Source organism: Ptychodera flava (genome assembly GCF_041260155.1).
Source record: "Ptychodera flava strain L36383 chromosome 23 unlocalized genomic scaffold, AS_Pfla_20210202 Scaffold_23__1_contigs__length_28996876_pilon, whole genome shotgun sequence".
In the NCBI taxonomy this organism is placed as follows: Eukaryota; Metazoa; Hemichordata; class Enteropneusta; family Ptychoderidae; genus Ptychodera; species Ptychodera flava.
In genome coordinates, this window is record NW_027248277.1 from 9754118 (window position 1) to 9781526 (window position 27409).

A 27409-nucleotide genomic window follows, 5' to 3' on the forward strand; every position below is an offset into this window, starting at 1 on the left:
GATTGTTTACTCGTATAATTCTTGTATTACCTGCAAATATAACGATTGTACCACCATAGCTCATATGAGTCTATTATTGTTATACAGAAGAAGTAACGTACCAGCGTTAGAAAGGCAGAGGCATGTCGCCAAAGTTGTCAACAAAACGATGCTCATACTGTCTGCACCTAGAATGAAATGTTATTTGGTTAATTCTTCGGTAAAGCAATTCATAAAATATACCGTCAAATAAAGAGAACTGTAGATAATTAGTGTTAAAACACAACAAAATTGTATGTGCAACGAACAATGAACTTAACATCTTTACACTCGCAATCAGTTAAAGAGGTCATGAGTAAAATCGCAATTATTCTTTTGAGTAAAATTTCAAGATTTTGGAAACTCGGTATAAAATGGTAAACGACATGACCGTGACCGCTGTTCCAAATACCTACCTGTTCGACTGTGCAAGCGGTTAACCTACTTTATACCAACGAGGCAGCAAACAGTACTCAACTGACAGATTTTGAGAAATCTCTGTGATTTTATAGCCTTTACTATGACAACCTGAAAAGTTTCCTCTATTTCTGATTGGCCAATTTTCCTGACATATCCGGCAATGATTTATTACATTTTATTGAATTCTCAATTGACATGCCTGTGGTTTATTTTAGACACGCTGGAGGGATTCATTTTGATTGCATGCGTTGACATGTCGAAGTTAACAGGATTGTGCTTTTCAATCCACCAAATGTCATCTAGATAGGTGACCAATGCGCGACCGTTTCCCAAAGTGACGCAATGTGCTCACCCTCCTTCAAATCGTCAGATCTCTTACAACGGTCGAGTAGACAGAGGGCTTTCAAGTTGAGGGCGCTCTCAACATCTCATGAAAGTCAAACGGGCGTAGGAGGTCTGAATGGCGTATCTTTCCGCTGTGACGGTTTATTTCGTGCCCCAACGATAAAGGCGAAAATATCATAAGAACCTGACTTGCTCAAATTTTCTGTAATCAATACAGATTTCGAAGAAGCCGGTATGGCAATCGAGATGGGTTCATCGAGTCACTCGACCACTCTGCTTACACTACGTCAGCGTGTGTTGGCAAAGCGAGTCATAAAGTTCACGTGCTTACACATTCTAATCCCCCTGGAGCAGCGCAGGCATGTCTGTGTAGCCATACCAGCATATCAGAATGTTAGAGCTTTATATCAGTAGCAATAAAAGTGTCGTAACTGAATCCTGTTAAAGGACAAATACACATTCTCGCAAGCCAGAGCAATAATTTCCGCTCCGCTGACCTACGCAAAAATCAAGCTCTGGCAGATTACGCCGGGAAACTGCGGAAGTATGAATGGGGGTTAATTAATTATTCATGAGAACATATCATCAGAATTAGCCAATCACGAATCCGTTTTACAAAGTCATGTCGGGTCGTAAGCTCCTCATTGTCTGTGTGTGCACAATCGAGCTTTCCTTTCAGCCTCCTGAGATCCTCTGGTTCTGTTGCATCTCTTCCGATATATGTTGCATTAAATCCGACAGCTTTCAAAATTTTGACAGTTTTTCTGTCATGATCGAGAGCAACGGCGACACCATGTGAATACTATGGCTTCGGTATGTACACAGACTATGGCCAGCAAAGAACCCGGCCCGGTCCCACTGCAAGGTCATCCCCGTACACTCAGTGTGACTATTTTCGGACGATCTCAGTTCGGACATTTAAAGACATGCTGTTCGTTGTACTCACTTCGCTCCGTATTGATAGCGTTTTACAAGTCATGATACCGCATATTAAGTCAGGTGACGCTGCTGTTCCGTTTTGAATAGTTAGTTTTTTCGGTAGAAGCTATTTCGGGCGCTATAAAATTTCGCGAAGTTAACACACCGTACGATACAACAAGGTGTCGAAAGCAACACACAGACAGCCCATGTCTGATGTAATCACCATACACGTCGAAATATAGTTGCGTCGTCCATGGATTGAACGTAACTAATTTATCACAAAATTTTTAAAAACAGTTTTCTAAACACATCGAAATTGAAAATCGAGGGTTTGAAGTTTCAAAATATCAATATTTAGGCCCCTATAATCACATTCCAAATACGACGTCCGATTACTGCGATAGCAGTCCGATTACTACGCACTCACTATGGAGTCAACAATTTGGCAACTTTGACCCCCTAAATACCACTTCCGTCCTGTTAACAGTTTTAGGATAAACACAATAAAGTTTCGAAGGGTATGGTAATAAGATTTCGTACTGCTCGTCATTTGTGAAACGGCTTTGGGCGAAATTCACTATACACTGTCCGAAAACTGTCATCAGGTCACACTGAGCATAGACCATAGACCGTTTTTAAAGTCTATGCACTGAGCGAGTGTACGCATATGTATGTGGTCGCACTCGGCTGAACTGCAAACCCATGGAACAAACTAAAGGTCTCTTGGTTTGATTCCGTTGTTAGCGTAACTTTTGTGATGAATTAATGAAACATAATCGGACTTCCTTGAACAACTACGCAATTTTCCGAGATCTGTGATTTCGGCAGTGTTGAGACGATCGGGAGCCTAGCGTACATTTGTGATTTGTATCGCGGAGCACCAGCTCGAATGAAAGGGCCCCCATTCATACGTTTCTAGCTCCATGTATACCCCCACAGCACGATTAGAGAGCTTTCAGTGTGAACCTAGATGAAGAAATCGATACATAAACGTTTATACATAACTTGTGGTAAAGTAAATTTATGATCAATAGTTTTGACCAACGGGTTTTACACAGCGGTTGTTGTTCTACGCCTGGGTCGGACAATGTGCACAGCGAGGCGTGGGGTAGGCTGCTCCAGTTATGCGATACCCTTCGATCATGCTTCGATATAACGCCCGTGAAACACGATGGGCAGGGACGGCCTGCCATGCCTGGTAGCATACAGACTTGCCACCGCTGGTCCTCGTGCAAAGAAACCCATCTTTTCCTTGTAAAATAATTATCAATGGCGTCTTTTTGGTGTGAATAGAGCGGTTGAGTCCAAAAACATTAAACATTTACACATTGCGCGCTCTTCGTCGATAGTGAACGCTGTGTAGCGGTAAGCACCACAGCCCAAGTCGTTGTGTATTGCTCATTACAATAATTTATGCGCGTTTATGAGACCTACTTTCTGATTGGCTCCGTTTAGCCAGCGCTGGAAACCAGCGATAGATCCGCGAATCTCTGCGTAATCAACCACGGTCTCTTGACGGGTAGCGCTGAGCTGTTGCCGTAAAGAGGCGCGTGGTTTACGACGATGCAAATACGCTGTACCGTCCTGCTTGTACAACATGGACTTCCTGTAGCTAAAAACCCTACCAGAATAGAATTTCCGGCGCGCTTGACAGAAAGATCGACGTCCGGAACACCCAAAAAACGGTACTTCAACAGAATAAACATTTGCGCATGAGCGGTCCTAAGAAGATGGTTGTAACTTCATTGTTATGTCTTGCTGTTTGTCATCTCAAAGTTGATCATGATACCGTAGGGTCTTAAAAGTGGCTTATAAAGTTTGATTTCGAATTGATATTCTGGCTATTTCTTGGCCCAGGAGGTCATGAACTCTACCGATTTTATTTTTTTTTCACAGTATAAGACATATTGTCAATTTTTGTAAATGAAGATATCGACTGGGAAGTGAAAACGAGACAAACGTATACAAGTACCTTAGAATGGCCTGAAAGTAATGGGTTCAATATTCGTAGAATGCATTTTACATTATTTTTATTTCGTTTTCGTTACATCAGCATCACAGCATCACAGTGGTGTAGCTCTTCTTTACCGTCTATTGTTTCATGACTACATGCAACCTCTCGTCGCCTTCGATATTCTCGAATGAAATGTCACAGAAGACCCAAACTGTTTCAAAAGAAGAAATAAACAGGAGAGTGTTTAGCATTTAAAAGCATTTGGAAACCCAATGCCCATCAACAGGTGATTGGGACGGCATTCAAACCTGTGCCACCTATTTCACCCGCAAATAAATGACCGGTATTCGGCTCTTGTCCTGCTAGTTGAGATAATCTGACTGTAAAATTAATTGTAGGAGAGACAGGGGGACTACAGAAAGGCGTATAAACTGATTAACACCGAACACAGAAGTAACAAGAGAGGCAGGCCCATAAGAAGAGAACAGACAAATGGAATCAGAGATAATTTGCAAACTTTAAGACAGGAAATGAACGGCTTTGCAAGTCAAGACGATATTAGCAACTCTTGCACGTTATCATAGAGAATTCCCGAAGGCAGAACTCGAGCTCATACGGAGTAAGTGGACGGACTGTACTGTGCTTTCGCGAAACGTTTGTACAGACTCCCATACGCCCATGACGCACTTGCGGCTCGCTTCCCTCTCGTTGAAACGGATATAGCGACCTACTGCCAGGCTCCCGAAACGGATGTCGCCTGTAAATTGCATGTAGGAAAACACCGGCCCTCGCCTTTCAATGCCTTTGCAGCTGGATACTGTAAATCTGTCTGATGATAGGGCAGTTTTATGGTACATGCATATGAGTCGAGGAACGGTTGGCGTTTGTGTAAACATGTCAAACAGGTAGGGCTGTAAAGTATAGCACGCGATTAGACAACTTAATTTACTACATGATTATCGTTCTACGGGGCGTGAAAATCCAGCAGGACATCTTCTACGCTTCTACAGTGTTTGACATAGCTTAAAGTGAGGCCAAGGTTCCCCTTGCAGATAAGTGAGAATTCGTAACAGGCGAGCCGCGTACAACTTTAAAGAGGTTCGACAGCAGGGTTGGTCAACAAAGCTGTTCGTGAGCAATTTCTCGGCGGACGGACAATTTCTTCGTGTCAGCGGGCGAGCAACGGATGGGCGGGCAGTTTTTCCCTTAATGGCGGAAGGGGGAATTTCATTCTACAGCTATAAGCCGGTAATTTATGAGGCAAAATGGGCGGGCAGGGAACACGACCGGCTGTTTTCGGTAGTTTCGGGGGGGGGGGGGAACGAAGTTTGCAAAGAGATAGCATTGGGATTGTCTTTCACGGAGAAGAGTTTATTTGGTAGAGAGCGAGGGAAGCAGGAAGATTTCCTTGCGTTGAGTGTTTAGAGGGGAACCCATAGGCGGAAAAGGGAATTGTCTAAATCGCTACGGGAGGCCCGGGACAGTAACAAACATTTTTACCCCTTTAATCTGCGTTTTTGTTCAAAATGCGTTAGAATAGCATATTGTCATGTACAACATCTATGATCAAATGTCCTCAAAACTGTCTGATTGACTGCCCTAATACAACCAACGTTAAATTTTGCTGCTGTGAAGATGTTAGATGATATGCGCTATCGGAAAATACCTTTAAAGATTTGAGAGAGAGAGAGAGAGAGAGAGAGAGAGAGAGAGAGAGAGAGAGAGAGAGAGAGAGAGAGAGAGAGAGAGAGATTGTGTTAATCAGAACAGCCTTCAGCTCAGTAGGATGTCTTCTGAAATATACAAACGTTAAATAAAAATGGGGGCAAGTGGCTTTTTTCAGTCCAGTTAATCTTGGGTTTATCTTTGGTTATATATTACTAGACCTTGTCATTTATCAGGCCAAATTAACTCCCCTCCCCCGAGAAATTCAACTAGTTATTCGCTAAGGACGCCAAAACATTTAAAGAGGTAGACTGGATGGCCATAAACTCAATTTCGTAGCCAATAGATTTCATAAATACACGCCTGAAAACAATAAATTTAGAAATCCGTCCAACGAGATGTTCCTGTCATGTCATGCTTGAAAAACCATGCACGACAAAGGCATTATAAAGCAGCATGATACCGATGAAACAGTCAGTTACTGTTGTTTTACTCTGCTGTACAGCCATGGCGGAAATCGGGTGAGTTTTTTATGGAAGGCATTGATACTCGCAAGCGTTCCAATGCAGAAGTATTCTCGAATATATGATAAGATATGATATGTATAAATCACGAGAAATTTACATCATTTTGCGCAGTTAGAGAACTATTGAATTCGCAGTTTAATAAGACTTTTTCTGAAAAAAGATTCACACTTTATGTATTTTATTTTTCAGGACATTCAAACTTACTCTGGCAATACTTTGCCTAATCGGTGTTTCCATGAAATCTGAAGCCCAAGGTAAGCTTCAAAGAATACATGAATTGTACACAATTATTCGGCTTATTTCGAAAGTGAAAGACAAACTTTTGCTCAAACTTTCCTCGAGGATTCTTTCAACAATTGTCTTTCAAAATTAAGAATAAAAATCAGGGGGTACCGTGCAATTTTTGGTATTAGAGGAACAAATTAGCCCAGATTTACCAATAATATTTGAAATTCAAAATGGCTACCATCCTTGCTGTGTTAACTATATGGAGAATAATACAATCATCGATTTTCGAAAAACTAAGACGATGAAAAGTTTTCTTACCCAAAGAGCTTTAAAATGAATCCTCACAAGTGGTATATCAGAAAAGAATGGTAAGGAATTTCTGTCTCCGAGGCGTATTCTACCTCAATATGAATTTTTGAATTTTCATGCACATGCATGTATTTGTCTGTTGCATCAGTCATTTTTAATTTGTCTTATATCGTAATAAATTTGCTTAACATTACTGACATTGGCATATGTACTTAAGTTAATATTATTCCCCAATAATTGATGTATTTTATTTTCACAGATGTCTCGGTTGCATCCACGTTAATTACTAACGCCGACAAGGTGACGTACATGGTTGGTGGCAGTGCACAGACTATCACCATCACTCTCGGGTTGACAGGGGACGGGACCGATGATGGCAGTGTCACCAAGATGGAAGTTTACTTCACTGACAATGTAAAATTTGAAGATAGAGATACCGCTAAGACGTCGAGTCCAGTAGCAAAGGACTTCACACCACCGATTACGGTTCCAAGCGCAGCATCAGACAAGAAAGATCTCATTGAAGATGAAACCGTTGAACTTACAATAGACTCCGCCAAGTGCGGAGAGTACTCTCACGTCTGCGTAGTACTGACTGCGACAAATGATCCTGATACTGACGATAACGATGGGTGTCTGCCATTCGGTAATTCCGTTGGTACAGAAGCGGGAACGAAGCAATGTACAGGTATTTACAGAAAAATTTACAATTACTTTTTGAATATAGGTTCGAATTCTAAAATCTGCTAAAGAGATATATTATTATAAACCTTTGAGTGCAGGACTAGCATTTATATTATTTAAAATTAACTTAGTTCCAAGGGCCCACATTCGCATTTATCTTGATAGTATCACTCAGTAGGCTAGTGTGTATATATCGTCATTGAGAAAAAACCAATTTCTGAGAAAGAAGTTTACGAAATTTAGTTTTATGGCTTGCAAAATAATAGACAACGTTTGATGAAAATTACCAACGTAACGGTAGAGAAATTAAGTACATGTGTGAAATATTAATAATGATGTATTGGACTGAATAATGATGAAGATGTCTTGAGGTCGGCCGGGTATAATAGCAATGAACGTTTCTCTTTCCCCGCACAGTTCCAGGTATTAAAGACAACAGTTTCACCGCCACGGCTCCCGAAACGTACACCATCGACACTACAACCGCAGTTGCCTTCACGTTCTCCATCGGTTTGTCGAATGCTGACACCGCGAATTCCATCATCTGCACAGCTATCAACATACATCTATCCGATGACGAATCTCTGACAAAGAAATCTACCGCTGTACCCGCGGCTGGGAAGACGTTTCCACTCACAATCGCCGCTAGTGCAGACGGAAACACCGCCACTACTGGTTTGACCGCTAGCATCAAGGCAGACGCTGCGCAGTGTTCTTCGTACAAATACATGTGTGCGCAAGTCATTCCAGGCAATGCCATAGACTGTTTCAGCATAAGCGACAAGATAAAATGCCCAGGTAAGAATTTTTCAGCTATACGCAACTGCTTAAACGAAATCAAGGTGAATTATATTTTGTTAGGTCAATTATTTTAAACAAAACAAACCTACGAACAGTGGTGCGGTCACCACCACTCCAGTTAGTTCGGTGGCGTTGGTGGCGGTGTTGATGGCGATATCCGGTCTTTCAAGTTCGGCTTCAATTAGCATGCATAGGCTTAGACATTTCAACTTTCGACAAAAATGTAAAACGCCAGAAAATTCAACATGGAAAAATTGCGCCGTCATTTTGTCCATTTCATAATATTCCACAACTTCTAGCGACAGAATTCAAAATAATGAAGATTTGACACCGCGATTTTGTCCGCTACAGAACGATTTTTCAACTTACCGATTTCTGTGTCCGATATTTCATTCTATCAGACTCTACCCCAGCGCCGGGTGTTCTCGCGGACAGTTTCACCATTACGTCACCGTCTAGCTACACATTCGGAACAGCAAAGGCCGTCGATATTACCTTCTCGATCGGTCTGACCAACACTCACACCGCTGCCGTCGAATGCACCGCCATCAACACTTACCTGATGAAGGACACTTCGGAAACAACGAAGTCAAGTTCGTTTCCAGTCGCCGGCGCGACATTTCCGATATCGGTTGCCGCCGGTGCGGACGGTTCAACTGCGACTACCGGTTTAACCGCAAGCATCAAAGCCGACGAGGCGCAGTGTTCGTCGTATGACCGTCTGTGTGCCGAACTCACACCGGGTGGCGCTAAAGGCTGCCGTGATGTCAGCAAAAACATTAACTGTGAAGGTTTTGTAATTTTAAATTCAAATAAACATTAATATTTTTGCTTCTAAAGTTTCAGTTCAACTTTTAAATACATTTTCCTGGAAGCGTTGAATTTTTACTTAACGCGCGGATGTCACCATATTCACATAGTAGGAATTGACATCATGCGTTACCAAATGCTCCGGCTCCCACTGAGTATAAACTTCAAATGCATGGCTTCGCAAGTAGTTGCTGTACTAACATCCCAGTTGCCTAACTTTAAAAATAGAAATTAATCTGTTTTATAGCACCTTCTGTTGGCGTAAAAATTTCTCTAAAACTCGTGTGTTAAAATATGTAGCCTAACTACCATGCGTAAGTGCGCCCTCTATGCACACCAGTTATTTTGGCACCTCTTGGTGGCTCCCTTGTGGCGGAGAAGGTTTGGAATCTGTAAATACTGCTTGCCTAACTTCCAGAGCTGTTATTACCTATCACTAACATAGAAGTTCTAATACTGAGCCAAGTTGTGTTTTTATTTATCACATTACAGGTGACTCTGGGGCTGGATTCGTGTCTTCTAACACTCTGCTGACAACCATCCTGGCATTCGCTGTGATGCTAGCCGTGAGACCTTGACTTTTGTCCAGCCACGCGCGATTCCACAAAAATCATCTCTATGTAAGTTACTCCGTGTTTGTGCTTTTCTGATTTACTGTACATAAAATATAATGTGCCAAATTATTTTTATGGTGTTAGAGTAGCATGTATACACAAAGTCGATAATGATGATGATGATGATGATGATGGTGATGATGATGATGATGATGATGATAATGATAACCAATTAACTGAATTATTATGATAATCTGAATATGACATCCAAGCTGATGCATATGAATTTGGCAGTTTTAAGCCAAACAATTTATTTAAATCACGATCCAAGAGTATTTCTATGTAAGATACATGATGATGGTGACGGGATAATGATGATAACAATGCTATCTTTACTTTAATAAGAAATCTCAGGTGATACGCTTAGCAGATTTATGCTGAAATTTTGTTTATGTACCGAATCTAGAGCATTTATCGACACGTTTAACATTTTCCATTTTCCATTGTCCTTTCAGGTGAAAGATACATTGTAGCAGGTGGATCGGAAACCAATGGAAATCATTTAAACCATTAGCCACTAAAGTTGCTCTTCTGACGTCACTCTAATTACATGACTGATTCAAAATTGTCCAAAGACAAATTCATAGCAAAATTCGCAACCCAAATAATTTTGATATATTTTGTGAGTGCAGTGGAAACCCACTTTGGATGTTGAATGCTTAACCTTCAAAGCAAATTTATCACGCAGATATCTATCTGAACGTGTAAATGTATGCTGTGTTATGGTTGTTAGTAACTTTGGCTTCTGTCTTCAGCGTCAGAAAAACGCTTCTCAAACGGTTTTGAAGTTATTTAGGAAACAGTCTCAATTGATGACAGTGTGTTTATGACGGTGCTATGGATGACGTCACCTGAGATAGCGTCACACTTCGCAGACGTTGTCTCATTTGTCGAGTGACTCCGTACTCGAGACACACTTTGCTAGAAAATTTGAATAAGTTACAGTATTATTACCTGAAAGGCAATGATTTAAGTTGCCGTTTATGTCTTCAATTGTTTAAAATCGTTTCTTCTAACTGCGTCTGTTTGGGCCGTCCTCTAATGAACGCAAATAATCTATGGTGGAGTCAAAATATACACATATAAATCAGTGACATTTTTCGAAAAAATGATAGGAAAAGATAAAAAAGATGGTATGACATACTAGTTTTATCTCGATTGTCTTTTGCTGCAGTTGTGTTGATAATAAAACAAATGAGAAGCAGTTGATGTCTTTCATTTGCATTATGGAAATGTTTTCGCCAGAAACCACTTTTCGCGGCTTTGATTGTGTCTATTTACCAATCATGATCACTATGATATTCTGCATGCATATCGTGAAGTTGCTTCAGTTGCACATCAACATGTCTGTCTGTGTGTTCAAAGAAGCAACTAGTGAGTGAAATGGTGAGTGCGTGAGTGAGAGAAACTTTGAAAGGAAAGCAAAAGCGGACAGAGAGACGTGGTTGTATAGGAAGACCGATTGAATTCTAACACAGTGAATTAGTTCAGGTTTAGACAATTGCTAGGCTTACAAACGTACCAGTAGCAATGTCTATTCTGACACCTGGTGGCGCCCTTCTAGTGCTCATCGAGAGTATTGACGACCGTGAAAAAAGAAACGCCGTGAAGTTTTCAGCTTTTAAAGAATGCAATACTTTCAGTTTATCATTTCAAAGGCTATGAGCTACTGAAAACCCCTATGTTTTGAATAGAACGGAAATCAAGGTTTTTGTTTCCTTGCAAAGTGTTCAAATCCCTACTAGAATGTCCACGTATTCATGTCTATGGATCTCGTAATTTCAAATGAATCTGGAAAAGATCATGCCTAAATTTAACGAATTTTGCGTAAACTGCGTAAGTTACAAGTAAGTTACATTATCATAACACTGTCCTGTTTTTTTCCGAATTCCCGAATGATAATTAACATAACGTGATATATATATATATATATATATATATATATATATATATATATATATATATATATATATATATATATATATATATAATATATATATATATATATATATATATATATATATTGCAGTTGTCAACGCTAGCTTTGCGATCAGGACAAGAGCAATCATTGAGTTCACTGACCTAGAAATGTCCACATTTGGCGTTGTTTGCCTTTTACGTGAACTTTACTTGTACTTTGCATAACTGAAGATGATGCGGTCTGGTCTGGTGCGCCCTCTATGGCTCTTACAGGCTTGCTCCTTTATTCCTTTGAATTCCCTACTCTAGCTGTGTAATTCAATTCACATGCAAGGTTTTAAATGCTTATTCTTGTCGATGAAAATTCCTGGCGAATATAAAAATGCAAGTTCTTCACCATTCGCTGATAGACCGCAGTTGACTTGGTCCGTGTTTCTCTGACGAAGTAATTCTTTGAAACTGAAGGATATGCAGAAAATGTCGCAGATCATTGGCAAGACACATGCGATATATGAACTGTGTACTGTGTTCTCGGAAGTGAGTGTCTCCATGTTGAAGGAATCTCGAGGGTCTATGATTCAAGGCCCTTTTAAAGGAACATGTTATGATGTACGTAGCAAGGTTACATTTCATCTGCTTTGTGGGGTCTTTGCACATTGCTGCCCTCTTTAGTCAGTCCTTCTTAATCACCTGAACGAAAGGTACTCCAAAACGTATTTAAGTCCCTCAAATGTAGAGGGCAGCACAACGGGCACATCAAAGACCTACGATTCGCATTTGGTATGAGTACACAACAACGCCCTCTCTTGCGGATTGTTATGACGAGGCATGGTAGTCTTGGCAGTCATTGATCAAATGATGAGACGTTTACAAGGCAACTATAATCTTTATTGATTATTTGTAATTTTGCTTATTAAATCTTGATTGTCTCAACGTCTTGAAAGATATGGTAAAAGGTTTGTAAAAATATTTTTTTTTTCAATTCTGTATTGTTGCAGAAACGTTGGGCCTTATAATGCTGGATCAGTGGTGGAATAATCTGCCTTGTGAGTTATACTGAACACACCATCTCCATGACAAATTACGCCCTCTACAATGCTATCTAACTTTTCTGTCAACCAATTCTGTCACTTGCTGCGCTAAGCGCGACACGAATTTTCGGTATGCGACAACGATTACATGTATTTCACGATATCACTTACAATATTGGTAGAATCTTGGGATAAATTCAAAAAAGGGCTTCCATCGCTGATATAATCCTTGCACGACTGTCCTTGGTAACTACACTTTTAGGAATTGTTATAGTCTTACTAACGTATGTTTTCCTGACGTGATGGGGCATTTGATCGATTGGAACAAACATTGAGTTGCAAGTCTTTGCGGCACAAACACTCGAACCGTGCCTTGCCTCGCAACAAACATCTTCATGCTTTCACAGACAAGAGAGTCAATAGCCATGCCTCGATGTGAGTGCATACAGTGCAGTGATTTGAATAGGAACATCCGGGAAGTTGGCGGGCCGGTGAACGATGTACTGACCGGTTTCCATGGTTACCCGTCCAGTGAAGCCCTTCGACGTTTTCGACGACAGAGAAGACGCTTAACGCTAGATGTATACGCGCACTGCTATTTTAGTCCAGTCAATTTAGGGTTTAACCTAGGACTAATTGCAACAGAAATTATTTCTTCACCATGACCTTTGAAAGGTCTCACTAATGACACATTAAAAGTATAGAAAAGTATAAGGGGTGCAAATTGGTTAAATTTGCATATATTCAAATTAGCTATATATCGCCTTTAAAATGACTGCTATACTCACATTTTGGGCATGTAAACTGAATTCAAGTGACTGTTTTGATTGCAACACAATTTAGTAAGGCTCAACAAGTTATTTTCTAAATTCTTGAACAATAAAGGTTAGGTTATGCAAATTAAGTAATTTGCATATATTCGCAGTTTTCCCACTATTTCAGACAAAATAAATGTTTTAGCTCATATTTCAACAAGCTTTTTTCTCTATGAAATTCTTAAGGTTTTGCAAGAATTACCTAAAACATCTTAGGTTGACCTAATTTGCATGTATGTTATTTTAATACAAAAGGCCTAATTTGCATAATTGACACAAACAGTCTTCTGAATATATTAAGCCTACAATAGCTTCCATTTACATTTTCTGGTTATTCAGACATGCAATGAATAAAGAGAAGAGTTTCAGAGAATTACTGTTTAAATAAAAGGAATCAGAATTCTGTCTTTGGATATTCTTCTTTCTTTTACGACGATAAGTTATTCATAAAAAATCATTGGACGTGCTCAAGTTTTTGACATCAATTGTCATTTTAAGTCATTTTCTCCTACAACTTGTTCGATTGCAGTAAATATTTTGAAGGAATATTTTATGCTTTTGGTCACTATCTTCAATGACGATGGAAATATTCAGCTACTAATATATGGTACACCACACTTAACAGTTGTGCCTGTGAATCATCCTTCTCATTATTAAACTATCATTAGTATAAATACGAACATAATTTGACAATTATTATGATGGTCATTATCATATCAAAATTTCTTCCTCTTCCTCTCTGTTTACATCTTCCTCTAGGTGGTTCATTTGTTTACAGCCAGAATCCTTTCGTTGACAACAGAAAGTCTAGATTTTGTTTTTCTGTCGGGTTATTCATGCTGCTGCAGTTCATGTAGAACCCATAAGTATGGGGAAGGATAAGTCAATGAAAAGATGTGAAGCATAGGATGATATAATTGTACTGCGTATCATATCAGATCTTAGATGTGCAAGTATCACTCATGGGGCTGTTATGTAATGGACTTCCCATTTGCAGATTATTAGACTTCTGTATTATTACCAATAAGATCGATCACTCAAGGAATTGAGAGTCTGGCCAATCTGAGGTGAGACTTCCATAAGGTTCAAAATACAGGATAACCAATTTTATGATAATTTGATGTCAAAATTTGATATCATAATTGATAAACTCGTTAACAGCACTTCTGTGATGCAAATCCCTTCACATTTTGGTTTTTTGTTTCACGGTCATGAAAATTTGAAAGAGCAGCTAGACCATGTAACATTATGAAAAGTATCTAGATTTGCTTTTACCAGTGATTTAGATTATCATGATTCAGTCAACAGATTTTTTTCAGTTTTTCCTCAAATGCTATGGCTGTGTACGGTAAGATTAAACAGGAAATCTCTCTCTTCAGTCCATTATATGACTTTATATTAATTTTCAATTGTTGTCTTCAAAAAATTTCAAAATTTTGAGAAATGCAGTGTCCTTCGATTATTGTAATGTCTTTCAGCTGATAAAGGAACAGCTTTCCTTATCCATATTTCATGATGATTGGCAGTATAGTATAACAATCGTCCCTCTATATCATCATGATCATTATACTTTATAAATCATTACTATCATAAATTTCTGTATGTGGCATGAACAGGCAAGTTGCACACAGTCAAAAGTATATCTGATTTACCAGTGACCACACAACCTGGTCTTTATTACATTTTACCCACACTTAATCTATATATAAGTAATACGGGTAAGGGTGAAAATAAACAAAATAGAGCTGAAACACAAATTTTCTTCAGCCTCCCTTAGTTCAAAGTGTTGGTTATTTGGCCAAGCATTTTGGTATGCATTAAGAAAATCCAAATCTTCCAGTAAGTTCCCATGTTATTGACATTATGCAAATTCTCTAGATAATTGAAACGAACTATACGAATCAATCATTGTTTATTTTTACAGGTCTTTTCATTCTGTAGGCCCTATTAGTATATAATTATTAAAATGAGTTAAAATACACAGAAAATAAATAACCATGTCAATTTCTTTGTACTGAGCAAAATGTTCATTCAAGTTATAAAATGGACATCTTTCGATAGGAAGAATTTAAAGTATTAAATAACTTAAACAAGTAGTGACTCTTAATGTAACTTCTCATTTACTGATAGCATAATTAATTAAAATAAGTTGACGTCAATTTGAAAAATTAAAGAAAATTATTTTAATGATCATCATATATGATTTATGCACATGAGGAATCGCTCAAAATTAGGTAAATTATATTTAGCAATGTTAGTAAAAACTTCCAATCTCTCTTTACGATATTGTAAAACCTTTCAAGTTTCAATTATTACATTTAATACAGTGTAGGCATTTCCTATAAAATCTTTTAAAATTAGTCCTTTGCACAATGTAGATTGTATTAGGCTTTGAAAATACCATTCTCGGACCTTTTAAGTATTTAAGGTGAAGAAATAATTCATGTTCCAATTAGAAAAAGGAAGTGACATGGTTGACTTTTTGGACAAATGCAAATAAGATTTTTTTTATCGCTGTAAGATATATTTGAAAACATTCCCTGAACTAAAAACAAGAAAATGATGTTACATAGTCATTACAATGTCAACTTATCTCTTAAATCACTTTCGTAAATTGATTATCAGCACCAGGTTTGTATAGCATCTATGACCCATTTAGCCTTTTGGGTAAATTAGCTGTCTTATGCACAACTTCATTAAATGCACTTTTCGCGATCCCTTGGATCGCCTTTGTTCTAGTCTGTAAGAGAATGATTGAGGTGTAATAGCCTTTTGTTTTCCATTGAAATTGTAATCTAGTGGGTAAATGTTCTGATAAGACAATCTGGTGCCAACAAAGGCCTTTAAACTTGCGATATGTCACTTCCATGACCCTATAGCTACTAAAATTTAGTTCTAATGATCTCCGTTGATTTTTAACATTGGATATAGTCATTTATACTATAGGTCAATAAAGGGAAAAGTAAAGTGGTAGGAGGGGCACATTGCAGTTATGTAAAATGAGGAATCTTAAATGATTTTATGCATTGCCTACAAACACAAAAAGTACATTAAAAATATCAAATTGCTTGAATTAAATATCATTAGCTGAATATATTTTTAAGAAATCTATTAACAGCAACGATTTTGTTCCCTTTTCTAAGTTTTATATTTATTCAAATTATGCACTGTCTCCCCTCTTAACAGTCATTTTGTTTGTCATTCTGTACATTCAATACAGAGTGGAAACAAAAACTACTTGTTGTGTAGATTAAATATAATTTTTAAGTGAAATGCAGTGGCAGCCATACTTGATTTAGGCAAATTAGGAATATTTCTCGGGCGATAAAATGTATTCAAAAATATTGCCTGGACAAAAATTAAGATAAATGCATACATTACTTGAACATAATGTCGCATTTTTCTCAATTCAATATGCATATTTCTTTTATCAGTGAATGTATTGCTCCCATTATCCGTTTATATCTATGCAAATTAGGTAATGTTATAAATCTTAGATTGTATTGGACTTTAAGTATGTCATTCTACGACCTCTCTAAAATACACCAAGAAAATTTAATTCTATTGCAGTCAGAAGTAGCTTATATAGTTATTAATTAGGGACATACAAAGAAAAACGAAGTGTTGTGACGGCCATATTGGATTTATGCAAATGAGGAATATTTCTATGACGAAAAAATATTTTAATCAACATTGCCTGAACCAAACACAAGGCAAATAAGCCCAAAACCCGCATATATCATGTTTAGCCGAATATTTTTAGTAGCAACATTCTATCAGCACCTAGTTTGTAACCATAATCTTTTTACATATATGCAAATTAGGCATTGTTTACATTTCTAGATTGTACGAGGCTTTTAGTATGTCACTGTAGGGCTTCTCTGAAATACACAGTGGATAAATAATTCTATTGCTGTCAAAAGTAGCATAAAAATACTTATTAATTGGGAAAAATACATTGAAAAGTGAAGGTTGTGGCGGCCATATTGGATTTATGCAAATTAGGAATATTTCTATGAAGACTAGATATTTCCATCAACATTAGCTAAACCAAAAAAAAGGCAAATAAGCCAAAAACCTGCTTAACAGATCATGTTTAGCCAATTATTTTTAGCAGAAACATTCTATCAGCACTTAGTTTGTACCCATAATCTTTTTACATCTATGCAAATTAGGCACTGTTTACAATTCTAGATTGTACTAGGCTTTTAGTATGTTATTCTAGGACTTGTATAAAATACACTGTGAAAAAATTAATCTATTGCTGTCAGTAGTAGCTTAAAAATAGTTATTAATTCGAGAAAAAACTAAGAAAGTGAAGTGTTGTGGCGGCCTTATTGGATTTATGCAAATGAGGAATATTTGTATGACGACAAAATATTTTCAATAACATTGCCTAGACCAAAAAGGAGGCAAATAAGCCAAAAAAACCTGATCAAAAGCATGTTTAGCCACATATTTTCAGTAGAAACCGTCTATCAGCGACAATTTTATACCCATGAGCCCCCTTTACATTTATGCAAATTAGGCACTGTTGCACCCCTTAGATTTTATTATACTTTAGTATGTTATTTCTAGGACCTTTCCAAAATGCATGGTGAAGAAATAATTTCTGTTGCAATTAGTCCTAGGTTTACCCCTTGTTTGGCTTAGTTTGACTGGACTATTTTGACTTTCGTTAAAATCTGTTTGATGCTGGTCGATAATGGTAAAGGTTTGAAAATGCCATGCATGTAACCAAATGTTATACCATTAACTCAATGTGAAGAGGAATGTAATAAAAACATTATTGCCTGAATACATGGGTTTATGTGCCCTCGCAGCAGGTAACAATATGCCCTCCTGGCATCGGGCAAAATGTCACCTGCTCTCGGCACCTAAACCAATGTATTCAGGCAATAATATAGTAGTTGGCAATACCGCAACATGATTAATATACGTACGTAGACACTTATCACGCGCAAGAGCATGTTTTGCAGTCCTGTAAAATAAATTATGAACGTCGGCTTTTTAATGCTTGTGAAAATTTACGATCTATGGTTCCGCCACCATGCCCGGCCAATCAGATTGTTCGATTAAACCAGCCAATGACAGCCATGGATACAGGATACAGTGTATAATCTCTTCACGCACCCCAACGGTGAAGTGAAAACTGGGACCTTATCTGCTCAGACGCAAAATGTCGTCTTCTTCTACTCTGCTTATGAACGAGGAACATCAGAACTATAATGCCAATAACCGAAATAAGAAGATATTGGCAATGTTTACGCTACCTTCCGACGAGCACTGCAGAAGAAGCGTGATGGGCGTGGTCGCTTCCGACAATAACAGAACGTTTTGCAAAACGGGATTTCAAATGCCAACCTATACCTTCCACCTCCCACTTCATTTGTTGTCCTTACAACAGTTAAGCCCGGACAGCTCCCACCACTGCCCGAATCGTGATCGTCATTGCGGAATGTTATTCAAAAGTGAGCGGCGACCGGAAGACACGGTACTCTCGTAATGTATAATAAAGGAAGTCACTGTACTACAGACGATAGGAATATCACAATCCTTTGCTTTAAGGCAATATGTGTGACAGCGCATATGGGAGTGCCCCCGGTGGCATGTTTACGATATCACGGTGTTTACAACCTTGCTGAGACCCTTGGAAGCTAATAAATAGCGGACTCCCCAGCTACGTCTAATTTCGTTTATAATTTATTGACATAGTTACAGGTAAGCATCGGGAACGGCATCTATATTTCAATTTGTGAGCCAATATATATTTTGAGATAGTAGGACATATTTCATAAGGATTTCCACAAGAAATTAGAGACTTATTTGTTTGAAAGATTTTACTCTTTCTAAAATGGTACGTATATTTCCTGTCTACAAAGTTGACTTAAAACTTGAAGATATTGTTCTCTGCGCAGTCGCGCCTGAACACTAAACTGTTGTAAGCCACTTAATCAGTAAAGAGATTTTTGAAGCCTCATGCAGAATATATTTGGCCTCGGTTCGATCGAGTTCAGTCTTACATACTACACTTCCAACTTTCTGTTGTGTCGTCTCCTGGTCCCTCCCTTCTTTGAGATAGTGTAGCTATCTCTACCCCACCGTCTATATGTCTAAAGTTGCTCGTCCCTTTTCTCTGTCGGCTGGACGTGAAGCCGATTTGATCATAGATCCGTTTTAGGGTCTATGATTTGATGTCCCGATATAAAATGAACGACTTCATTTTGGACAGCGTTAGCATGGGGTGCAGACGATACACGCACGTTCAATGATCGACAGGAACTTGAAATTTATTTACTCAGCAAGATGCTATTTTCCATTTTTCCGTTTTTAGCTCAAATTATCACATAATATCAAGACTCAAAGTCTATTCATATCGCTACATTATTTGTACAGAATCCCTGATAGGCGAGTTTAGTGGTCACCGATACCGTTCGGTCGGTCGTTACCCTTTCCCTCCGCTGTTGGTTGTGAACGATGTGAATGGACCAGGGGTGACATAGCTGGTGACTAAGAACCGATTCGCCCAAAGTCTGTATGTCGATGAATTTCAGGGGACATATTTTCAACAAATTATCGTTTACATAAAGCAAATCAAGTAATGCTGACATTTTTGCTGAAACACAGAAACAGATCAATTGGCCAGTCTAGATTAGCCAGTTTGTTAAAAATTCGCCGTTAATGTGAGATTATTTATAGGTCCCTGCTACTCTAGATATTTGCTTTTCGTCTGCATTCTCCATGATCATAGGGTCAAGAGTCAGAGGTCAGCTTAACCTCTCGAATTCGCTTGTCGGGCAAGGGAAGTTTTTTAAGTGGCGGAGCAGCGAAAACTATAGACAGTAAAGTTCCACTGTCTATGCGAAAACGAAGGTAAACTAAAGGACGTAAAATCTCATTCAAACGGTATTTACTTATTTCTTCATGGTGATGAGTTTCATTTTGACATGATAAAGTCGTTAAGCTTGATATTTCAAGCCATAGAGGTAGTATTAGTTGTCAAGACGAACTCGCACACTCCACGTAGTCCTTAACAACAAACGTGCACTTCTCTCATACCCCAGACATGACCAGAGCATGTGCAGACTTCATTCGTTCATTTGAACAAAGAAAGTTTATTCAAACTTTGAAAGCCACGCTAACTTGTAAAGGCAAAGTTCTCATCACATAGTCAAAACGATGAAAAAAAATATTCCAAAGTTTCTTTCAGTGCGAACAAGAAAGCGATTACATGTCAACAATACAAAACTTCAGAGTCACGTGCAAACACTCAACTAACAAAGCTATTCATTTGCATTTAGTTCTCTGCTTGATCAGATAACAAACAGGTGACATTGAATGTAAAGGACATTACAGAATTTTCATGCTTTTGTTTAATCGAAACTTTTTAGTACTCGGGTACGGAGTCGTTCGACAGGTAAGACATCATAACCATTCTGATTCTGTCAAAAGCTTTGAACTAAGTAGAAACGAAATCATTATTATTATGAGTCTCACTTGCCGTCATCCATAGTACCGTCATAGTTACATTATTCTGATAGTCACATGACGATGAAATTTACAGCAACAGTCCTAAATCCCTGGTTCTCGCATGGGTCACTGTTGGTCGGCAAAATTTTATAAGGTGTACCTCTGAACAACTTGATCAAGATGACACAACTTTAAAAAGTGAAAGAACAAATGAGATTATGTAAAAAGGTAAATGTCAAGAACGCGAAATCTTGGATTGAGGACTGGCGCTTGTAAGTAATTTTTGGGATAAACTTTTTGTAAATCGTGTTACAATTGAGTAAATAGTGACATTACTATCTAAATGAAATTGAAAAAAGAAATTATACCGAAAAACTTGTGTAGCGGGCTATTGCAAATCATTGAAAAGAATACTCGGTGTTTAAATTTTGCTGTCATTTCCAACAAAATGTGATCAGCTGATGATATTTCGCTGTCTGAAAAAAATAAGAAAACTGATATTAGTCCGACAAGCTTGCGATGGAAAAATGAGGGAAAAAACTAAAACAATAATGAATGCGCTCAACTTGCTAGGAGAGACAAAAATTGGATGGGATTGGGTTGGCTTGGATTGGGTTGGCTATTATTCTGATGCACAATGCCGAGATGGGTATAATGTAACATGAAATACTTTCACCGATGTCAAGTTCCAGAAAAGTGGCGCGCAAATTACATCGCCTTACTTTATGCACTACTCAGCAATGATTTCCTCTCATAAAAGTCGGCAAAGAAGAGAAAGGAACTCTACTTCTTTAATTACCTGGTTTTTGAGTCCTACTGTGCCAACACTGCGATGGCCAGTACCAAGATAGTCAGAATACCAACAGTGAGGGAAGCTGATCCAGAGTCGGCTGTAAATAGACAGACACACGTTGACAAATTCGTAGACAGTTCGTGATACAGAACAGAAGGCAGACAGAATAAGATAGGCAGAGAGAAAATTCAGAGACTGGTAATGTGAAAGAAAAGGAATCACGAAACCAATTTATAAAATATAATAAATACAAAAAACAATATCTCCTGGGCATGCATTGAGAAATTTTAAAATATGTGTAAACAATAAATATTCAATTGCCATAAACACTGTTTGCTATAGCGCCATTGGACCCATGTACAAGTTATTAGTGATTCAATTAACATATCGTCTTTTCAATACTTTAGTAATCCTAACTCAAATGAGATTAATAGAGGCGAGGGGAATTCTTAACTCGTGAACCATCCTCCCAATAGTGACTGAAGTTTGCTGCCTTTGCTTTGAAAATGAAAATTACGATGCAGGTGGTGACTAGGTGAATATCAAAATGTACTTTTCGGAGCCATTGCAACTGGGATTTTAAAAGAACTTTTCATCAGATTCAAACTTGACATTAAACTACACCCCGTACCTGTACATGTGGGGAGGGTCAAGGTACCCCCTGTACACACAGTAGGGTTGGTTCCGCCCAAAGTGTATCCGTCATCGCATTCAAATTCCACTGTCGCTTTGTCGGCAATGGGATAGGTCGGAGCGTCACCCTTGTACTTGAGTCCAGTGGACAATGTGCCGGGATCGGCACAAGTAGATGCTGAATTTTAGCGTAATGATAAAATCTATTTATTTCTTAGTTTAGAGTTTCAACCAGGGACAAACTGTATCGCAATTATTGTGCCTTGCTCTGAACAAATATCCCAACTTACAAAAAATCGTAAAGGCCTTTGGAATATGTCTGTTAAGTTGTCGCATAACCTACTTAACCCTTTGAGTGCTGTAATTTTTCCCACCAAAACTTCACTGCCACATTTTGCCAGTTTTTATGAATTTTTCTGAAATTTGTTGATAATTTTTGACCAAATGGACACCATATTTCATTTGCTACAGTTTTTTATTAAAACTTTGGAAAAATCTAAGAAAAATTGACTGAGGTATATTTTTAAAGGGGGTGGGGGAAATTGACGTTGGCGCTCAAAGAGTTAAACATTTTATACAATCAAGGCAATGCGAGCCTTGAACAAACACTTTAAATTTTGGCTCAAAGACTAAGACGTTTGGACGACACAATGTACGAATTTTGTAATTTTAATATTTTACTTGTGATTTGTAAATTTGAAAACATATTTTCTTTAAAAATTAATTATCTCATGCAATCGCGACAAAACCCCTTCCATCTGACTGACATTCACGGGCTGATCCTGATGGAGAATCTATATCAGTGGACAGAAATTTTGGCCCTACCTGTACATGTTGGGAGAGTCAGGGTACCCGCGTTACACACGGCAGGGTTGGTTCCGCTCAACGTACGTCCATCTTCACATTCAAACTCCACCGTCGCTTTGTCTGCTATTGGGTAAGTTGGAGCATCACCCTTGTACTTGAGTCCAGTGGACAATGTGCCAGGGTCCGCACACGTTGTTGCTGCATATTAATAAAATGCAACTGACTTTAATCATGTACCAGGGCTAGCTACTTTACTAAGTGCATTTTCTATTAAGTGAAGAAGTTTTTATAAATCTCAGTTTCATTGATTCGACAGTAATTAATAGCATATCCGGGTTCTGTTCCTTAGTAGTTGACTATTTTATCTCAGAAAGGAGCAGTCAAATACGGGAAAATTGCTCATCAAATTCTGTAAAAGATTACACTCACCTTGCCTTGTTTCAAAATATTCACATGACTTTAAATATAAATATTTTGAATTCCGGAGAATTTCCTTTTGAATATTAAAATATTGAATTACGTGTTATCTTGCTTCTTCATTAAGATAAGAAAAATAGACAAATCCTGAATTGCGAAGAAAGGTTATTTCCATTCTCACAATTGCTTTCAAATATCCCATGGCTCATCATTTTGAGACAATGGTACGTGATTAATTTTATTACTCAGAAACCACATTAGAAGTGTCATGGAGGGACAGGAAAGAAAGCGCAAATCGCATACAATAATTACTATCTACTTGATTAAACATTTTACTCAACAATGCAGTGGCTAGAACACTACTCAAACGTTAAAAGAATTCTTTAGCCCTTGAAGGGTTTATTGTGAAAGCACAAATACTAAAGTCTTCGTCACCAAGCAGTTAACCTCGAGGAAGAAAATTGTAATTTTCTCTTACCAGTGCAGGTTGGAAGTGTTAATGTAACACCAGTACATGGCGCTGGATTGGTGCCACCTATGGCGTAGCCAGCTTCACATTCAAATTCCACTGTAGTGCCATCATCTATAGGATATGTTGGATCAGATGTTTTGTATTTCAGTCCAGTTGGTAGGGTTCCTGGATCCGGGCACTTTGTATCTAATTTAAGAGAAGAATAAGAAAACATATTGGAAAAATGTGTTCAATGAAAAGCAGATATTAAATATGCAGTTTATTCATGTAAGGCCAATAAAAAAGAAATGTTTCTGGTCAGGTCCTTCTTTAAAAAATGGTGCGGCGACGCGCATTTTATTTTTTTTTTATTTTTTTTTCTCTCAAGGGTGGAGGAGGGTCAGTTTATAGTTTTATCAATATAGTCACATATATACTGTTCATGCAGTCACTGATCATGCCCCCCAAAGAATTTTCTCTTTCTCTTCAGCCATTTTGGTTTGGTGTCAGCCACGGCCGCCGGCCACAAACAGAAAAAAAAGGGTGACGCGCTGTTGTTCAAGTGACGCGCGCGCTGACCAGAAACATTTCTTTTTCTTTTTTTGGCCTAAAATGCTCGTTTTTTGCCAATAGTACTTTTCAGAGCGTAAGGATACACTGTTACTCACTTGAACATGTCGGTGGAGTAAGCGTTGTACCACTGCACACAGCTGGGTTGGTGCCAACTAAAGTGTAGCCAGTTTCGCATTCAAATTCAACTTCTGCGTATCAGGGACAGGATATGATGGAGCAGTACCTTGTGTTTGAGAGGCGATGCTACTGTAGGCGCGTCACATTGACCTAGAATTATAATGAAAAGCAAATGTTAAAGGAAATGTACAAATTTGCTCCAGACCAAAATGCGTGATTTATCTTAGTTGAATTGGTTATCCTAATATTCTCCTTTATTCTAAACAAAATTAAAGGCAATCTCACCAACTCCATAGAACAGAACACTACAAGGATGCTCAAACCTGTGACAAACCTGAAAAATAAAAAAACATGGTGCATTGCATGTGATACATTGTAAGATATCTATTTTATTAAATACTCGATATCTGCAACGCCTTCCCCAAATATTGTGTCGAACTCGCTTAAAAATTACAGCAGCTGTAAGTCGAAGATGAATCAAAAGTGTTAAAATATTTTTCTCTATTCCTAACTGGAGAATCATTTGTCCTACCTCATTTTCCACATTCTCCGCACTGTTGTTACTTGCGATGAAACACAGCAGACGATTTCAAAAAAGTGCCAGTCGAGAATCAAACATGGGCTATATATGCAATTAGTAAGGAGAAATATGTAAATGTCCCACACGCCATTGGTCTATAAAGACTACAGCTGCCCAATAGAATTTGATTGGGTTGTCCATAGACCTCTAAATTATGTTAAAATTATTTTTCATATATCCCATCATTCCTTGCGAGAAAGGAGGGTTTTGAAAGTTTGTTTGCTTTACAAAGCTCGGTCCCGAACTCGGAGTACCCATTTTCAAAAACATATAATTCATTATGTCATAATTTGCTTTGACATGTTTCAGCCATCATCGTGATTTGCAGATAACAATAAGAGGAGGTGCCTTATTTCGTTGAAATATACAATATAAATGCAATGTGTAGTTTGTAAGCGTCCCATTCTGTGAGAGTCACGTACGTGTACTAACCTTAGGAGGGACATTTTCAATCGGTTCAGAGGCGTGCATACCCATTTAAATGGCATGCTACAGTCCACGATTTGCTATAAATGTGGCCATTCACCCAGCTATAATCAGTCACGTTGGCATATATTATATCTTGTCTACTTGCCCGGGAGCACAGAGACCTTTCCATGATGCAAGAATCCTATATAGCAATTTTTCTGGAGAACTCAATCAACAACCCTAGTAACCAATTGGACTGTTCACGTCGGAGAACGACCGTCAGTTCCTCAAATTGAAACAAATTACCCAATATAACCGATACTTACTATAATTCAAAATGGCCGCCATCCCTGCATTATCTCTATTTGGAAAATACAATTCGCGATTGTCAGAAAGCTAAACTCGCATAAACTTTACTTACTCCTTTAGTTTCAAAATGGGCCTCACAAGTGAATGCGTGTACGTAGCGTCCAACCAATTTATTGAAAATTGAAAATTGAAATCACCTTCATAATGCAATTTTCATTTGGATGAAATAACAACCAATTTTTAATATTCGTTTTTCAGACAAAATTTTTATTTTACCGATTTTTTGATACGGTTTTCGCGGCCAATCAATTCCCAAAAATATTAAACAGCCTTTTGGCATAGAAAGCAACATTTGAAATGTTTCAAATCATTTTATCTTCGTTGAAAAAAAACGATTGACGGCCCGTTTTAAATAAAGTTTCTGCAATTTCATTATTAATGAAACATAATTCTGTTTCGCCTTCTTTATATTTTGAATCCGAAAAGCAATTTTCAGTAAACACAAATTAAGCTTTAATCAATTAATTCTGTTTCATTCATAAGATTTGAAGACACAAGTTCGGGTTTACTTTTATTGAACGTTCCTTGTTTCATATTTTGATTTTAATTCATTTTTTAAAATGATGTTGCCATTCTCAACAAAGCATAAAATAATTTCAAGTCGTCAACTTTATTCTATCTTAACATAACAAAAATGAATTTCTTCCGATTTTTGTAAAATTTAAAATATAGGATAATTTTGACATTTGAAGGAGAACAAAAATGATGAGAATCGAAACTCGTTAATACTAAATCATGTACAGCTAAGTTAAAATGAATTCGCTGTTCATTTTGTTACTTGCGAAAATTGAAAATTGAAAATGGTAAGTTTCAACCATTTTCATTTTTTGAAAATGGTCGAAAAACGACTTACATGTTATTTCAATTTCTTTGCTGTTCCTGGCCCTCTACCGGCCAGTGGGCGAGAAGCGATGCGTGCGAGATTTCCGGCTTCCGTCAAGGCAAGAACTGCGGTAAATTTAAAATAGAGATGTCTTCCTTAGTCTCTGAAGAGTTTATGCGGCAAGTGGTTGTTTTTCAAGGTTAAACACACCGCGAGATAGCATGTACTTTGAAAGACTTGTTTCCTGATCACAATCTGTCGGGATTAAGCGAGAGATCAGTGCTCAGATTTTGTGAAATACATGAAATTAAGCGACGCCACACGCCGAACAATGACCAATGATTAGTACAACATTTACTGTTAACATAACGAGCACTAGCAACGCTCAAAATATGCCCTAAAACAAAAATTCTTATTTATAAGCGTCCAGAAACTCGGTCGATGCTGGGTCATGTTAATTATAATATGACACCACACACCGGATCGCTCGCTATAGTCTGTCAATAGAGTGGCTAACTCTCTGAGCTCTCTCAATAACGAATCTGGCTTCTCCTCCTCGAGGACGAAGATGACTTCATCACACAACCAAGCGGGGGGGATACAAAACAAGAGAGCGACTGATGAAGGAACCCCATTTTTGGTTCCGAAACACCGTTAAGACGAATCACTCAATCAACAAACCGGTTTACCGGGGACCCAGATCACATGACTAGGGTCAAAGCACTATCGATTCACCGGTGTCTCGACAAAGTAAATGCAATGATCCTTTTATTCACCACATCGTAATACTAAACAATCTTGGTAGAGCCGATGTGTGGAGTAGTCCTACGAGTATGGCGAGAGTGTCCGGCTTTGGCTACGCCGTGGGAGGCATTGTAGCCAAAGCCGGACACTCTCGCCATACTC

The 27409-nt window shown here is 38.2% G+C and overlaps 1 protein-coding gene and 2 long non-coding RNA genes across 3 annotated transcripts; 1 reads left to right on the plus strand and 2 right to left on the minus strand.

Moving 5' to 3' along the window:
• Positions 1-6044: 6044 nt before the first annotated feature.
• On the plus strand, positions 6045-10524 carry LOC139123922 (location of vulva defective 1-like). The gene is made up of 6 exons (XM_070690072.1): positions 6045-6104; positions 6647-7075; positions 7489-7869; positions 8274-8663; positions 9175-9302; positions 9752-10524. Exons 1-5 carry the CDS (start codon positions 6086-6088, stop codon positions 9258-9260), a joined length of 1305 nt encoding a protein of 434 aa, XP_070546173.1. The 5' UTR covers positions 6045-6085; the 3' UTR covers positions 9261-9302; positions 9752-10524.
• A 9633-nt stretch (positions 10525-20157) lies between these two features.
• Positions 20158-21422, minus strand: LOC139123923 (uncharacterized). The gene is made up of 2 exons (XR_011549793.1): positions 21332-21422; positions 20158-21008 (listed from the first exon to the last, which is right to left on the minus strand). It is a non-coding gene; the product is annotated as an uncharacterized lncRNA (long non-coding RNA).
• Positions 21423-22759: 1337 nt separating this feature from the next.
• Positions 22760-24548, minus strand: LOC139123924 (uncharacterized). Its single transcript, XR_011549794.1, has 3 exons — positions 24302-24548; positions 23661-23840; positions 22760-22963 (listed from the first exon to the last, which is right to left on the minus strand). It is a non-coding gene; the product is annotated as an uncharacterized lncRNA (long non-coding RNA).
• Positions 24549-27409: the final 2861 nt, after the last annotated feature.